General features: G+C 34.5%; 2 protein-coding genes across 6 annotated transcripts; one reads left to right on the top strand and one right to left on the bottom strand.

Moving 5' to 3' along the window:
• Positions 1 to 1,020: 1,020 nt before the first annotated feature.
• On the bottom strand, positions 1,021 to 6,568 carry LOC108197989 (F-box/LRR-repeat protein At4g14103). Of its 5 annotated transcripts, none has more exons than XM_017365741.2 (6): positions 6,400 to 6,568; positions 6,173 to 6,287; positions 5,210 to 5,292; positions 1,806 to 2,822; positions 1,519 to 1,665; positions 1,021 to 1,421 (listed from the first exon to the last, which is right to left on the bottom strand). In XM_017365741.2, exons 4-6 carry the CDS (start codon positions 2,718 to 2,720, stop codon positions 1,218 to 1,220), a joined length of 1,266 nt encoding a protein of 421 aa, XP_017221230.1. In that variant the 5' UTR covers positions 2,721 to 2,822; positions 5,210 to 5,292; positions 6,173 to 6,287; positions 6,400 to 6,568; the 3' UTR covers positions 1,021 to 1,217. The 5 variants fall into 5 exon arrangements, with proteins under 5 accessions (XP_017221230.1, XP_017221231.1, XP_017221229.1 ...); XM_017365742.2 differs by having other exon boundaries at positions 1,806 to 2,769; XM_017365740.2 differs by lacking the exon at positions 5,210 to 5,292.
• Positions 6,569 to 13,147: 6,579 nt separating this feature from the next.
• Positions 13,148 to 16,027, top strand: LOC108197974 (receptor-like protein 7). The gene has a single exon (XM_017365710.2). It carries the CDS (start codon positions 13,148 to 13,150, stop codon positions 16,025 to 16,027), a length of 2,880 nt encoding a protein of 959 aa, XP_017221199.1.
• Positions 16,028 to 17,654: the final 1,627 nt, after the last annotated feature.

Below are 17,654 nucleotides of genomic sequence, written 5' to 3'. Positions count from 1 at the left end.
CCGGTGACTTGTGATTGCTTCAGTATACATATTTTTGGATTCTTCATCTACATGTTCTTCGCTCTTTGAAATCTCGTATCAAACTTAATTATTATTTTATTTCTAAGATAGAAATCTTGTATCATACTTAATTATTATTTTATGTCTTGTTGAGTTATCTTTATTAAATATTACGTTACATTATACTATTTACAAAATATATAATGGAAAAATTTAGCATACAAGATGAATTTCGTTCGAAAGACTCGTCACAACACCTCAACAACAGGGGGCTGTTGACATGACCAGTATAAAAAAAATTAAAGGGCAATGAAACTCTCCTGTCAATGAGTCAAAGAGTTCGAAAGATGATTCAGATAAATGAAATAACGATCCTTGGTCTCGCTCAACTTCACGAAGCAAAGCATTATGTTGATGTTGGCCACAAAATGATGCAACACAATGTATTCATTCCTTAAACAGATATCTTATGATAGTTGGAATCAAATGTGTTTTACTTCTGCACAGATAAGGCTGTATCCAAGACGGGCTTTCAGTGTTGGTGAGAGTGCAGCAACTTTTAATGAACTTGGCATCTGCAGCATACAAGAGGCCCTGTTTTCACAGATGAACTCAAACAGGACATTGAACTCAAGCTAAGGTAGTGTTGCATCAAACACAAACTTTTTCAAATGACTCAGAGGCCACCTTTGCACACTGTATGACACTAATCTACATCTGGTGTGTGTGTGTGGGGGGGGGGGGGGGGGGGGGGGGGGGGGGGGGGGGGGGGGGGGGATAACACTAATCTTACATCTCCCCCTCCCGGGGAGGGAGAGCGCGGTGGGGGCAGAGCGAGTGTGGGAGAAGGAGCGAGCGAGCGAGCTCATCGCATATCATCAATTAGCTCAAGTGGTAACTACGTAAGCATTCAACAATGGGGCCATCATATAAATCCACAGATGAATGCTTATAGATAAAGCTCAACTTGGAACTTAACAGAAAAATGGGAAAAGATGAATTACTAACCACACTAGAAAGTATAAAGCCAAACTACTCCCCATCAGGCTCAAACCAGCATATATCACAAAATTCGACCATGTTTCAAAAACATAACATTGTAACAGTATTGTCTTGGAGCATTTATTTAGCTACTAACAATTCCAAAAAACCAGACGCCGAAGCGTAATTGGCCAACAATAGAAAGAGTTTACTTCTAAGTTGCAGGAGACAACCCACTAGAACTTCATGATGCTATATCCATAAATTGTAAACATCTTAAGGGCTTTCGCATTCTCAATTATGTATTTGATCATGGTAACAAAACTGGGTTCATCGCTGATGGTCTCGGCTTCCTTGATCTCAAAGTTTTCAAGATGTGACAAGCTAGTCGGCAAAGTCTCAGGTGAAATCCAAGACCAACCCGTAAGATCGACTTCCGGCTAGTGACAAACAAAGAAATATTAGACAAGGATTCTAACTTCTAAGGGAATATTAAACACTTTATATAGTTCAAGCATGCTTGGTAGATAACATTACCTGTATTGTTACGACAATATTTTTCAAATTTGGTGCACTCTTGAGAAACTTTGGTATCAGTGAGAAGCCAGAAAGAGACACATCATCCAATTCCAAGTCTGTCACACCGTGTAATATGGGAAAATCTTGATCAGCCCAATCCAGTGCCTGCAATGAAAGTAAAACCAAATTATCACAGACCAAAAATATCAATGAAAAAACACATAAAACATGTAAAATTGGGAATTCTGTTGAAAATTATCTAATAGACTAATAGTAGTTGGTGATCGAAGGCAATGTTCACTCACAGCTGAAGCATCGCTTGTAACTGAAAGATACTTAACATTAGAAAGTCTCCTGAGAAGCTCAATTGCACGAAAAACACGGTCCTCATGATAGAGATTCATCCCTATGGCCAATGTCGCTATGACAATGCAAGGTAGGCTCTTGACCAAGTAGGCAGCCAAAAAGTCATCTCCCAGAAATATATATTTAAGCATCGGAGTATCGATCAGTATCTTAAAATCAACATCGTGATAATCTTTTTGATTGATACATAAGCATAACTGCTTTAAAGCAGGTGCAATGATATTAATGCAGATGTTCATATCCCCAGGCCTGATCATTGAAAATGTTGCCTCAACCGACAACTCTTCAAGTTGAGGAAGACTACAGAACAAGTTTGCCAGTATCTCCTTATCTGGATTATTTATCCTGAGGTTAAATGTTTTCAGGTTCTTAAAAGATCCTGTCGAACAGGGCATGCATAGACCCAACCCTCCCCTGATATTTAGAGTCTGTAGTGAATCAGATGCTATGATACGCAAAGCTAATATCATATCATTTGCAACTGTGCCACTAACGAAGTCAGGAAGACAAACATCAAGGTGAACCACTTTACGTTCAATTGCTGAACGAACCCATCTATTAACATGAACCGGAACAATGCACCAATGACATTCACATATTTGCAGCCGGAGGTTTTGGATAACTTGAGTATTTGCTGAGCTGCTAGTACTTGGTAATAACTTTTTCACAGTATCTATAAAGCCAGCTGTAGGAACGTGACAAGCAAGATCAAGAACTGGGACAAAATCCATGAGATTTTTCCATCTTGAAGAGAGAACAGCAGTACCAATTGCATCCTTTGTGGGAAGAAGAGAAATGATGCGACCTAGAAGGTCATCTGGCAAAGTGCTTATTATATCAACATCCTTGCTCATAGCTCCAGAGGTGGTGATGTTTGAACGGAACCGGGATATCTTCTATAACCTTTCAGAAATTCAAAGAAATGCTTGTTTTCCGTTTAGTAGTATAATCAAGACCTAAATAGACAGAAAGTTCAAGTTCACTTATTGGTACCAAAGCTTTCTTAGCTCATCAGCGGAAATACTATATGGAATGCAGATATCAAAAACCAGGTTTTGCATCTAGATAGTTCAAGTAAAAGTTGTATAGCTTTTTGTGGCTGACAATAAATACTTATCATATTAAATAGTTCAACTTCATTAGCTTCACGATGTACCACTTAATCATTGAAACCATTGAACTGTACCATGACCCAAAAAAGGTATGCATAACCACATTGTTTCCTGAGTGGAAATTTATATAAAAAAGTAAATATATATACATATAGGGTTATATATATAGAGAGAGATCGAGAGAGTTAAGTTCCTTGGAGTCCTCATTTCTATAGAGTCTTGGAGTCCTCATTCTTTAAAATTCGATAAAATATAGTCTCCTTTTAAATTTATTTATTTTTGTTCTACAATATTTTTAAACATCCGACAAACTAAAGATTATGTTCTACAACGTAATCAATATGCATAACAATTGTTTTTATAAATTGCTAGACGCTATGTTCTAAAATATGTTTAATATGTCCCGCGGTTTATAAAATTAATTGTTGTGCACATTGATTACATTGTAGAACATAAACTTTAGCTTGTTAGATGTTTAAAAATATTGTTGAACAAAAAATAAAATTAAATTAAAACCACTATATTATATTTCATCTAATTTTGAAGAATGAGGACTCCAAGGAACTTTACTCACTCTCTCTCTCTCTCTATAATATATATATATGTGTGTGTGTGTGTGCGCGCGCCATAAATGTTTTCAGCAAATTAAAAGACCTCGACTCTTAATTTGGTCTTTCCTTCATAATTTGATTGCGGACAGACCTATCGCTTAAAATGGTAATTATCAACATCTATAGATCTTATAAACAACACATCTGGGCACAGATTTGTATCTAGTAGCTTGTTCCTAAACATTACAAAAAACAAACCATTACAACAGACATATACCTGAGTAATCGTGATAGACTAGATCGGAGATATGCTACATCAGGGACAACAATAAAAGATATTCTTCTTTAGAAATGCAAAGAAAATGGAAACCAAAAATGATAAAGGTGGATACGTTATTGGTGGACTGGTGGAGGCGACTGGAACAAACCTAGAGAGCTGAAAGATTTAAGTCTATTAGTATATTATACATATATTTGGGCTTCAGATTGGGTCAGGTTTAGTTTGGGCTTTCGTTCACATTGAAAAACCAACCCAAACCGAACCCCTCAAGTTATTATCAAAAACCAAATCCCAAAGTTCAGGTTTTATTCTATTTTATTGAATTATAACAGTCGTGTATCCACATAAAATTATCATCCCTATCAATATTATATATATGTGTGTGTGTGTGTGTGGGCGCGCGCATATTTATTATTTATTTATCTATATCAGGAAAGGATAGTGGGAAACTCTATGACTCCTATACCATATACCAATATTAAAATTTGAGATAGCCTTGTGCAGAATCATATAGTAAATGTATTACAAATAAATTATCTTTATTCTTTAATAAATAGGAAAGGGCTCAACCATTGTTTATATAAATGAAAATCTATTAATAAATGACAGCAAGATACGCTCCAATCCATGCAAAGTTATACAGTGACACTCTACAAGAAGTAGAAGTTAACGAAAATGATTCTTCCAAAACAAAGTTGAACCTCAAGATTAATTATGACCTTATATTTAGCAAAAAATTAAACGAAAACATATTTGTATATTTCATAAACAGCATGCGTATTTACCAAAGAGTAGCCTCAGACTTTCTAGTTGCACGGCAGAAGGCAGGAAACAAGCAGTACATTTTACAGGTTGTAACTTGAATAATAGAAATGGATACACACAAAATGACAACATAAATACATGTCAGAGAAGAAAATATGATCTGTGGAAATATTAAGCGGACATCTTGGTTCATTAAGGAAATACAAGTACCTTGGCTAAAAAACTACAGGGAAACCTAAGGTTTTAATTAAAAGCATTTAAGCCATTTTTAGAGAGATACATGCAAAGAACAGAGACAAAAAGACGCCTGCTTTTTTCCAGCTTAGTTGCAAGTCACCAATGTGATTCACTCTTTAATATTTTTTATATGTTTCTATATTGGTGCATTGCTATTGTGTTCGTAACTAATGCATATTAGTTGTATCAAGTACGCCAATATACCACTGAATATGCTAATTGCTTCACTATCAATATACTTTACAAATATATCACCATTCACTGATATAATAAATTATACAAATTTTAAATATACAAGCAACCTTTATCAACAAAATAGTCAAGATTAAAATAATAATGGTTGTTTCTTTATTTACAGTTCTTTTCGGTTTTGAAAAAATTTGAGAGAGATATCAAACCTTTTCTCTCTAACTCTTTCTTTACCCTTGTAAGGAAAATAATCATTAGCAAGAAACAATACTGGGGAGCATTAACCAATTATCTGCCAGAAGAGAAAAAGCTGATTATAGGGTTTTAAATAATAAAGAGCAAGCAAAATAAGACCCAAAGAGTAGTTGGATAAATACGATTAGTATTCTACTTTTATGCAATTGTACAGTATCATCAAAAGGTAAAAGGACATGAATGACAAACTTCTATGAACGGACAATGTCAGTATTTGTAATGGAGAAATTTATTGACCGACTTGGATCTTTCATTGCTTTTCCGAAATTGTTCAAAAGAAACAAAAAATTGTTTTGGGTAATGCTTACTCTTTGCTTATAAGAAATTATCTAAAACACAACACGAATAATAGTTTTACACTTCCCTTATTAAAAATTATAGAGTCTTCAAATCTTTAATAATGTTCCATGACCACATGTTTATAGTTTGTATGGGTCTAAAATATTTGTTTGCATTGCTCAGAAACAAGTACCAGGAAACTGAGTGGTTCCCTCTATCAAACATATTCACTACTGTTAGAACAAATAACAAAACATGTATAGTATGAACATAATCCTAAATAATTTTTGCCATTTAGAGGGAAAAAAGAGTCTGAATCCTTTAAAGCTCACACAAGCCATCCTCTGTTTATATGATTCACAACGAACGTCTCATTGATTGACAACGAACGTCTCATTGATTCACAACGAACGTCTCACATGTAATTGATTGAGGATATGAATCAGAAAAGAATGAAATTCACCTAAATAGCAAATCACAAGAACACAAGCTACAATACATATATTAATTAATTTATACTCGGCCACTAATGAAATAATTCAACTATACAGAGAGAGAGAGAGAGAGAGAGAGAGAGAGAGAGGGAGAGGGAGAGGGAGAGGAGAGAGAGAGAGAGAGAGAGAGAGAGAGAGAGAGACCTGAAATCATTTGCGTGTAGCATGAGGTCTCCTCATATCGAAGGATAGGTTTTGCCCCAATTGCCGATATGGAGTGAAGCTGAGCAAATGTTGAGAGTGGCAGTGAAGGAGCATACTTGGAATTGGAAACATAATACAACATGAACACAGTTAGAATTGATCAACATAGTATGGTGTTATTATGCTATTCACAGCTTGTAATCCTTCAACATATAAACTAATCTCACCTCACTTTCATGTATAATATGAACAGCTCCAACTGCCGCCAACGGAGCTCCGATCTCCATCGCCGCCGTTGAACTGGTGGCGTCATCCAATTGGACCAGTTTTGCTGTGTTTCTTCTTAAGAATACTCTTTTCCGCAGGTAAATGAGATTTTCATACAAGTACGAAATTTTGATTTCCTTGGGCATATTAATAAGTTGTATTAACTTTATTTTCTAATCAATTAGGTATACAGATATAGAATTATATGCAATTGGCACCCCTTATGTTTGGACATAATGCACATTGCACCTAATAGTTTTGAAAAATACACTTTGTAACCCCAGATTTTTACCCCGTAGACACTTTGCACCCTTTCCGTTAATTTCTGATGTTACCGTTAACTTTTGCAGGGGCATTTTGGGAAATTTAATTATATTTAATTAATATCAGACCTTTATTTATATTTTCTGACCATCTAAACGATATTTTTCGGAAAAACTTAAAGAACGAAAGTTGTAGAGAATAAAAAAATCTTCTTAAAACTATAAGGTTCAAAATTTTCGTAATTCTTTTTATAATTATTCTAAAAAAATTCAAAAATTAGAAATCTTGTAAAAATGAACAATCATTTTTAAATAATTATTTAAAATTTTGAACTTTATTGTTCTAAGAAGATTTTTTTATTCTCTACAACTTTCGTTCTTTAAGTTTTTCCGAAAAATATCGTTTAGATGGTCAGAAAATTTAAATAAAGGTCTAATTTTAATTAAATATAATTAAATTTCCCAAAATGCCCCTGCAAAAGTTAACGGTAACGGCAGAAATTAACGGAAAGGGTGCAAAGTGTCTACGGGTTAAAAGTCTGGGGTTGCAAAGTGTATTTTTCAAAACTATTAGGTGCAATGTGCATTATGTCCAAACATAAGGGGTGCCAATTGCATATAACTCAAATTTAATAAGTAAATTTTAGTAGATATACAAATTCAATTTTTTTAATGAATCGTTATTGTAAATTTAATATAATTTTATAAAATTTTAAAATATTTTATTATATTACTATAAAATTCAGTCACCCACAAATATATAACAACATAAATATAGGTGAAGGATTCGTGTATCATTACATTATTTTTTTTTGTCACATCATTATTTATTATTTCTTTTTGACAATGTAAACTTATATGTCTTGCTATCATTATATTATTTTTAGTCAATAAGCTCATCATCATTTGTTGTCGGGATACATATTTGTCTCAATAATTCATATGTAAACCTTGATGCATTAACCTACTCTTGGTTCATTACATTATTGGCTCGGTTGTTTGCCTCATTTTTATATGGTGTAAAGTTTTGGATTTGATGAGATCACAAACTTTAGTTTCATATTAACATTAAAAATTATTATATAACATAAGAGCGATTAATTACCCGCATGAATATTCAATTCTTATTTGAAGCAAATATGCTTCCCCTTAAAACAATGCACTAGAATTAAAAAAAAAAAAGAATTATTAGCTAGCTAACCTTTTTGCAATTTGCAATGTTCTTGTTTTATATTATTATTATGAACAAATAGCCAAGTAATTATTTCAAAATTACATATAATCAAATTACCTGTCATGTGGATATTTTTTCATTAAACACGAAATTCGACCCAAAGTCCTGTGATGCACCAAAGTATACAAAAAAAATTGCTTGCAAGTCCCCGAAAAGTATATAAGAAATATCTCATTAAAATCCAACACCTATGGTTGCACCAAAATATACAAAAAAAATTGCGTGCAAATCCCTCAAAAGTATATGAAAATATCTTAATATGGAGGGGCTTTTAATTAAAAATTCTTCACTAGAGCTCTAAACTTAACTTTACATTTAACAAGTTTGTGTTTCAGTAATGAAATTATGTCCGCGCTACAAATACTATCAACGATAATGTGAAAAATTATGTTAATTATCAAAAAATTATATATTTAAATTCATGAAATCAAAAATGGCACTAATCTGTACAATGGTGAAATTGAAGGTATTGTCATGTTTATGAAAATCAACAACATAATGAAATCAAAAATCTTGACATATGTTTGTTTATTGAATAAAATACTGACTTGCTGAGAGGTGTAACTGAGAAGAGCTGGATTCAACATCAATTCCGTCATCTTCGAGGTATCCGACATATGATGAGCCATTGGTTAGCTGGTTTAATTACCAGATGCAAGCCCGGATATAGGAGAAGATGGATTGTGCTGCAAATTGCCATTTTCTGCTACATTGTCCCCCCTGAGTCTTGCAGATTCTGTGTTTGCACTGATTATCAGTAGGCTGCAGTTTTCGTTTGATATTGTCGTCGTTGCGACTGCTACATGGAGTGCACATGTGATGAGATAAGTTTCTACTTCAGCTACATAGGAGGAATAGGCTTATGAGGCCTATTCGAGTTGAGAATTTTAAAAAATTTGCTTTTCATAAGAGCCCAAATTATCCTTGTATCCGATTTGTATATTGCTTTTCGAAATTTGTAAGAATGATAGAAAATGCTCGAGCATATTCTTAAAAGTTTTAAACTTCTCAAGTTGTGGGTACGGATCTTCCCTTGCTACGACTGTGGCTGTTGTAGTAGAAGAGACTCGTGTTGTGATAAGAAAAAGGAGTTGGTGGGTAAGAGCTCATATTACTATCTGAATCTGTCATACAACTGAATAGCAGGCAGCATTGAGCAACTACCTTGGAATAATTTTGGATATCTGGATCTCCAATCGAATATGCTTAATGGATCATTACCCTCCTTGATTTGTAATTTCATCTCTCTAGCGGTTCTAAATTTGTCTCACAATAATTTGAGTGGTGTCCTCTCCAGTTGTCCTACAAACTCAACTCCTCTTTTGGTGTTAGTGTAGAAAACCATTCCATCTAAAACTTTAAGGTGTTAGAGGAGACCGTTTATGGATCTTATACTTATAATATTTCAACAATAACATTTAGGAACCATTCTTGCAACCTTGTCAAATTTTCATAGTCTCGAAACTATTAGGGGGTGTATTCGATTGAGATTTTAAACGATTCTTTTTCATTAATGAAAGCGTATTCGATTGTGATTGTTTAAAATCTATTAAAATCTTGGGGCATTCAATTGGGATTTTAGATTACGCTATAAAATCTAGTGATATCCAATTTGGATTTAAATTATGCTTTGAAATTCCATGGTATTCAATTGGGATTGTTTAAAATTCATGAAAATTTGATGGTATTCCAATGATGATGGATCTTTTTAGATTTCATAAAATGATGAATTTTATGGGATCTTTAAGTATATTTTAAGTTTTTTGAAATTTCACTAAAATCCATGAGATTATGAAGCATTGCGCTTAAATCCTAAAAAATCTATGTGAACTCTGTGAGATTTTATCAAGAATACGCACAAAATCAAAATCACATACAATCCATTAAAATTCATAGATTAAAAACAATCCACTAAAATCCCAATCGAATTTAATGGAAAAAATTACAATGAGGCATTCCTTCTTCTTTTTCTGACTTTGATTCTTTAGTGGTTCTTGATCTTGGAAGTAATAAATGATGCATTCCCGCAGTGCTTGGAATCTCTTCCAAATCTCCAAGTTCTTGTTCTGAGATCAAATCAATTTTATGATTTCATAAACAAGAGTTCAAGATCGAGCACCCATTTCCTGGCTTGAGAATCATTGCTTTGAATGTTGATGTGAATAAAATAGATCGTAGTTATATAAAATATGAATCACAGTGATTCCACCGCTCTAGTGATTAAAGGAGAAGAGGTTGAGTTGGTAAAGATTTTAACTGTTTTCACAACCATCTATGTATCAAGGAACTATTTCCAAAGAGAGATAGTAGAATCGACAGGAAATCTAGTGTCACTTAGATATCTCAATTTATCTCATAATTATCTCAGAGGCAACAAACCATTCATGATACGAAAATTATCAGTGCTGGAGTCACTAGATCTCTCATCCAACCAATTTGAAGGAGAAATTCCGCTACAAATTACCAGTATATATACCCTCGAACATCTTAATTTGTCTTGCAACCAACCACAACATCTTGGATTAAGGCATTCTTAGAACATTTTTTTAAGCTTCCATTTGTCGAAAATATTTAACACTCTGGGATGATGGCAATTTTGTTGTATCGGTTGGGTATCATTTTCCAGCTAAGATGCGAAAGTTTGATGTTTATATGCCTTTGCAGGGGCTGTCTTTGAGAGGCAACAAACATATGTTTATTTAGTATAATGTGTAGTGAACCAGTGATTATGTACTCGTTTATTGATTTATTTTCGACAGATGGTGATTATGTATCTTCTTCACTGTCATTATGTAGGAGTTGCAGAATGTAAGTTTAGGCGGAAATAATTTTTTGCATGGCAATTTTTATTCTATAGATTACAGAAACTGTTGCAAGGCCGCCGATCCTTTGAGTCCCACATGCATCGGGTATATATTTAGTGACTACACTTTTCAAATGGTTGAATAAGCGCTGTATAGTTTGCGACTTGACTTTCAGTTTTTTCTTTTACATGATTTTCAATACTTGATACTTGATTGATGAACAGCAATCAGCATAGAGGTGCTTCATAACTTGATTTATAGATAGCAAAGGGAAATTACAATGAATGCCTGATAAATGCTGTCAATTGAGAAATAACCTGTAAATCATACTTTTAACAGTACTTTTAGGACCTGACAAAAAAAAGTACTTTTAGGCGATTGTCTCTCAGCTAAGAATATGCATGTATATATTTCTATTTCGGGTGATGGTATTGACAAGTGATTGTTGGCAACAATCTTTATGTGCTTTTTTATAGCTGAAAGATGGAAACCTAAAATGGTTGTCTATAGATAGTTCAGCTATTAAAAACAACGATAGATTGCTGCAATAACCTATTATCAGGGACCGGACCCCGGACCCTTCTTTATCTTACATATATGCTTCGTGTATATAACATCATATTTAAGAACTTATGCAGCATTATTTCAGTTTTCTGGTATGCAAAAATAACTGTTTTTTCTTATTCATTATCTACTTCTCCAACCTTTTCCTGATAATATGATTTTCGACACGAATAACTTTTCCCTTAATTTTATGAGTGCATATAATAACTGAAAGAACTAGTTAGAATGTTTTAATTTGTAAAGACAATATGAAGGCGAAGAGTAAACAGTATTCAAGACTGAAACACATTACTAGCCTGTTTTGTACAAACTGCAGGTTTTGAATGGCTCTGAGAATTGCATTATTTCTTTCCAGTTCTTAAAATCCCATCCCAGCTTCAAAGTAGTTCTCAAAGACGACTCAGGACTCATTCCCATCATCTTTCATTTCTCTAAGTCTTGGTCTTGGTCTTCTACTGCTCGGAAAGTGCTTCCATTGCAGCCCACAAATTAGTAGACAGACTAGAATAACCAATTAACACCTCAACTGCCGTATTAGCTAGGTGTTTTTGCATTCAAGATAACCCTCTGCAGGGGTTATTTGAGAAAGCAACTCATACCCCCCATTTGTTGAATATTTGACATGCATTAATTACAATATATAACCAAAAAAAAACAAGGAAAATCATGAAAATACTCGTTTTGGAGTTTAATCAACCAAAAATATCATTATTTTCACCTCAAATATTAATCATGTTTGATATTTTGTGATTAGATTGACCAAATTATGACTAGACTAGAATTCCATATATAATATTAATTAAAAAGGCCTAAAATGATATCTTCGATTTTTTGTTATTCTGAACTTGAATCTTCTTTTTCCTGAAACTGCACTACAGCTTCAAAGTAGCACCTAAAGACAAATTCCAATTACCTTTTAATTCCCAGAATCTTCGTCTTCGTCTTCTACCACTCTAAAAATGTTGAATGCAGCCTGCATATTAGTAGACAGACTACAGTTCAGCTAAACTGACCCCTCTGCATGCATGGACTCTTTTGAACAACTATACAGGCATCAGATTAAGATGACCTCTCTGCGTTAACACTATTGAATAAATTAACTCGACACTATAACAAATTAAGTTGCCCTTAAAGTACTGGGGAGTATGTAATAACTTATGCAGCTAGAAGTTAAAGTCTAATTAGACATGAAGAAGGTCAAGGAGTTAACACTACTCCAGACTGAAAAGCATTTCTAGCATATTTTGTACCGCACTTTTGGAATTCATTTACTTGGGAAAATTTCGTAGCATTGCATTATTTCTTTCCTTCCACAGAAAAAATTAGAGCCTTAAAATTAGCTCCAAAAAACAAGTAGGTCTATTGCAGCAGAGATTTAAATTGGTTTTACTCGAAGAAACAACAAGGTATAGGAAACTTCACAGAACCGAAGTATTTCATTTTTACAAATTGCATTCTAGATCCTAAAGTAACTCTCAAGACTCGTATACATCATCTTTCAATTCTCAAAGTCTTGGTCTTTGTTTTTTACCCCACATATCAGTAGACAACCATTAATTAATAGAAAATAAGACAACAATGTTTACACAATGGGAGATTTATTTAGTTGAGATGACGGATTGGGAAAATAATCTTGAATTTATAATAAGGATTAAAGTAAAATATTCAAGATATTTTAATGAATTACAATGACATTAACACCATAACTTTGAAAATATTTGCTAAGAAGTATTTACGCCTAACACTGACACTGACAAGTGACATCTATGATCATTATATAGGGATATCAACTCCAAGTACAACATTTACAAGCTATTTATCAAACATAAAGTTTGAAGCAAAGATGACAATGAGGAATTTCATCACCTGTTTTTTGGCAATCGTTATGATGCTCCTCTTTTTGCAAAACCACCCAGTTGCTTCATTAAGTCCTAACATGCAGAAAATTGCATTATTCAAGTTTAGGCAAAGCTTGACAATTAGTACTCCTAGATATTGCTACTATGAATCTTACAATGATTACTACTCCAGTCCTTCACACCCAAAGACGATGAATTGGAGCATGAGTTCTGATCACTGCACATGGGAGGGAGTTAGCTGTGAACACAAGACAGGGGAAGTAATCGGACTGGATTTAAGTTGCAGCCAGCTGGAAGGAGCTATACTTCCTAACAGCACCCTCTTTCAACTCGCTCATCTCCAATTCCTTAACCTTTTCGGAAACAATTTTACACTCACCAATCAATTCCCTCAAGAATTTGGTTTCTTTGCAAAAGGTTTGACGCATCTCAACCTCTCTTATACTAGCATCTCTGGGAGAGTTCCCTCAGGAATCTCTCATTTGTATAAACTGGTCTCACTTGATCTCAGTCACTACTATGCTGGTATGCAACTTAAAGATGAAGTGTTTAAGTTGCTATTACAGAATTTAACTCTACTTAGAGTGCTTAATCTTCAAGAGGTAAACATTTCTACTATTTTGCCCTTTAATATCTCTACTTCTTTGAGAGTTCTTAATCTTAGGAATACTGATTTGCATGGAGTAGTACCCCAAGAGGTTTTCAACCTTCCCAAATTGGAAGTGCTTGATTTATCATCTAATAATGACCTCACAACTACATTACCCAAAGCTAAGTGGGGAAGTAGTGCTACTCTCCAACACCTTTATCTTAGGGACATGAACATATATGGAGGTATACCTGATTCAGTAGGCTTTTTGGAGTTGTTAGCCACTTTGGATATCGCTGTTTGTAATTTGTCTGGCCTGATACCAAGATCCGTTAAGTACCTTGGTCAACTTACTCACTTGGACCTTAGTTTCAATAATCTCAATGGCCCGATTCCAACAGATTTAGCAAACCTAACAAACCTAAGACTTCTCACCCTTTCTGACAACAATTTCAGTGGTCCTTTCCCCTCTTTGGTTGCTCACACTAGAAAACTCACTGAACTAGATTTGAGCATTAATGGCTTCACCGGATCCCTACCCCATTGGTTATTTGATCATCCATCATTAGAAACCTTATATATTAGATATAATGGGTTCACGGGTAAACTACATGAATTTAATTCATCCAAGTCACATCTGGAAGAATTTGATTGTAGCGGCAATCAACTCAATGGAACCATTCCACAATCATTTCTTCAACTTGTGAACCTCTTTTGGTTAAGTTTTGCATCAAACAATTTCAGTGGTGTTTTGGATTTTAAAAAGTTTTCACGCTTTGAAAACCTCCAAATTCTTGATCTTTCTCATAACAATTTATCAGTGAGAAACATGGGTATGTCCACACTCCCTCCTGATCTTCATCACTTGGGATTGTCATCCTGCAATTTGAAAGAGTTTCCGCATCTCTCTGGAGAAACACGGTTCTTCAGCTTCAGCCATATAGATTTATCAAACAATCAAATCGACAGGGAAATACCTCATTGGATTGGGTTGCAGAGTTGGCAAGAAAACTCCTATCTGAATCTTTCTCACAATAGACTAACAGGTGGTCTTGATCAACTACCTCAGAATAATATTCAGTATCTTGATCTACAGTTTAATTTACTCAATGGATCATTGCCCTCCTTGATCTGTGATTTTAGCTATCTTGATGTTCTGAATTTGTCTCACAACAATCTGAGTGGTGTGCTCCCCATTTGCACAACAAATTTGACTAACCTTTCGGTGTTTGATGTGCGAATGAATAACATCCAGGGAACCATTCCAGCAGCCTTATCAAATTTCCGCCATCTGGAAACACTAAATTTGAATGGAAATAAATTAGCTGGAAGAATTCCATCTTCTTTTGCTGAGTTTGAATACCTGAAAGTTCTTGATCTTGGAAACAATCAAATAAATGACACATTCCCGCAGTTTTTAGAAGCTCTTCCACATCTCCAAGTTCTTGTTCTGAGATTGAACAAGTTTCATGGTGTCATAAACAAGAGTTCTAAGAATGAACACCCATTTCCTAGCTTGAAAATCATTGATTTGTCACACAACGAGTTTTCGGGTCCACTGCCAGCAACATATTTCAAAAACTTCAATGCTATGATGAATGGTGGTGTCAATGAAACAAAGCCTACATATATGGGGAATTTCTTTTACAGTGATTCAACGAATCTAGTAATAAAAGGGGTCGAAAGGGAGTTTGTCAGAATTTTAATTGTGTTCACAACCATTGATCTATCAAGAAACAATTTCAAAGAGGAGATTCCGGGGTACATTGGAAATCTAGTCTCACTAAGGTACCTCAATTTATCATATAATCAACTCACAGGTCATATACCATCTTCACTTGGAAAATTGACGGTGTTGGAGTCACTAGACCTCTCGTATAACCAACTTGAAGGAGAAATTCCTCGGCAGCTCACTAGTTTATATTCACTTGCACGTCTAAATTTGTCTGGCAACCAACTTAGCGGTCATATACCAGAAGGGTCGCAATTCAATACATTTGAGAATGATAGCTATGTTGGTAACTTGGGGCTGTGCGGACATCCTTTGTCCAAAATGTGTGAAAATGATATTGGAACCCAAGAAGATCAAGATGATGATTATTTTTTCAATGGTTTTACTTGGGAAGCTGTGGTGACTGGATATGGGTGCGGAGTGGTTCCTGCATTTGTTATTGGCTACTTGATGTTGCATGCAGGAAAACCAAAATGGTTTGCTGGAATAATTGCCAGGGAATTGGGTCTCAAGATTCGGAGGATGGAGATTAAATGGCGATGATCAATGATTTGTTATAGTTTCTACACATGTTAAGTTCATCCCATGTAGTATGTTTCTTCTCTGATCCAACTCTTAGCTCTTCGACTATAAGCCGATAATATCTGTTTGCATGGGAAGATTGAAATTACACCTGTAGGGGGTGAATAGATGTATTATGGCTTATTATAACTGTTTTTATTTTTTACCAACTATATAATTATAATTGTTTTTATTTTTTACCAACTATATAACTAAGTGTTACTAAACCAGTCTCCAGTGCCTAAGAGCATCTCCAGCAGCATCCTAATCCATTCCTTAAATATAATATAAAATATTGGATCCTAGTGACTTAAGATAATAATAGCTATTCTCACCTCCAGCAACATTCCTTATATATTATTTTATTATTAAAAGTTACCAATATTGCAATAGGTGAAGAGAGAGAATATGTTTGTATTCAAAATTTATTATAAAATAAGATTTAGGAGAGGAGAGAGGTTACCTAAAGATAAAGCATGGCTAGTGGATCTTAGTGATTTAGGGAATCACTAATACACTGTTGGAGTTGATTATTTTCTCATATTCCTCATATTTTGGTTTAAGACTCCAAATAGGGAAGCTGCTGGAGTTGCTCTAAGACAATGACTTGCTATTTTAAATTCAGCGATGAATTATATCAAGCTACAAAGGCTATTCTTACAATACAACTTAGTTTTAATTATATCAAGCTACAAAGGCTATTCTTACAATACAACTTAGTTTTATGATAATGCTTATGGACTGAGTTAGTACATATAAACCAGCAGGCTATTATTATTTAATAAGATTGTTTGCTAGAAATTGTGATCATCAAAACTCGGGATTTATAAAGATTTTTAAAATTTGCCAAGACAAGATAAAAGGGAAGAATAAACAGTGTTCAAGACTGAAACAGATTTCTAGTTTGTTTTGTACAACAGGTTTTGAATGGTATTCCTAGAAGAAACTGAGGTTTTTGATGGCAGTGCATTATTTCTTTCCAGTTCTTGAAATGGAAATGATCTCAATGGCCCAAAGCAAACCTTACAAATACAAACCTCAGACTTCTAGCCCTTTCTCTTGACAGTTTCACTGCAATATTTTGATTGCAGCAACAACCAGCTCAATGGATACATTCCACAATCATTTTCTCAACTTGTGAACCTCACTGAACTAGACTTTGCATCAAAAAAAAAATAACTATGAAATTCCTTCACACGCAAAGACCGTTAGTTGGAGCATGAGCTCAGATTACTACACATGGGAGGGAGTTAGCTGCCAACACAAGAGGGGGACATAACTGATCTGGACTTATTGTCTGGTTGAGGAGTCTTCCCATGGACTGGATAAGTGCCTTGGTTTATTGACGGAAAAGCAAAGCATTATGTTGATGTTGGCCACAAAATGATGCAACACAATGTATTCATTCCTTATACAGATATCTTATGATACTTGGAATCAATGTGTTTCATTTCTGCACAGGTAAGGCTGTATCCAAGACGGGCTCTGGGTGTTGGTGAGAGTGCAGCAACTTTTAATGAACTTGGCCTCTGCAGCATACAAGAGGCCCTGTTTTCACAGATGAACTCAAACAGGAAATTGTAATCAAGCTGAGGTAGAGTAACATGAC

Source organism: Daucus carota, chromosome 8, assembly GCF_001625215.2.
Source record: "Daucus carota subsp. sativus chromosome 8, DH1 v3.0, whole genome shotgun sequence".
In the NCBI taxonomy this organism is placed as follows: Eukaryota; Viridiplantae; Streptophyta; class Magnoliopsida; order Apiales; family Apiaceae; genus Daucus; species Daucus carota.
Note: the sequence above shows the minus strand (reverse complement) of the source record. Positions and strands in the feature narration are given on the sequence as shown.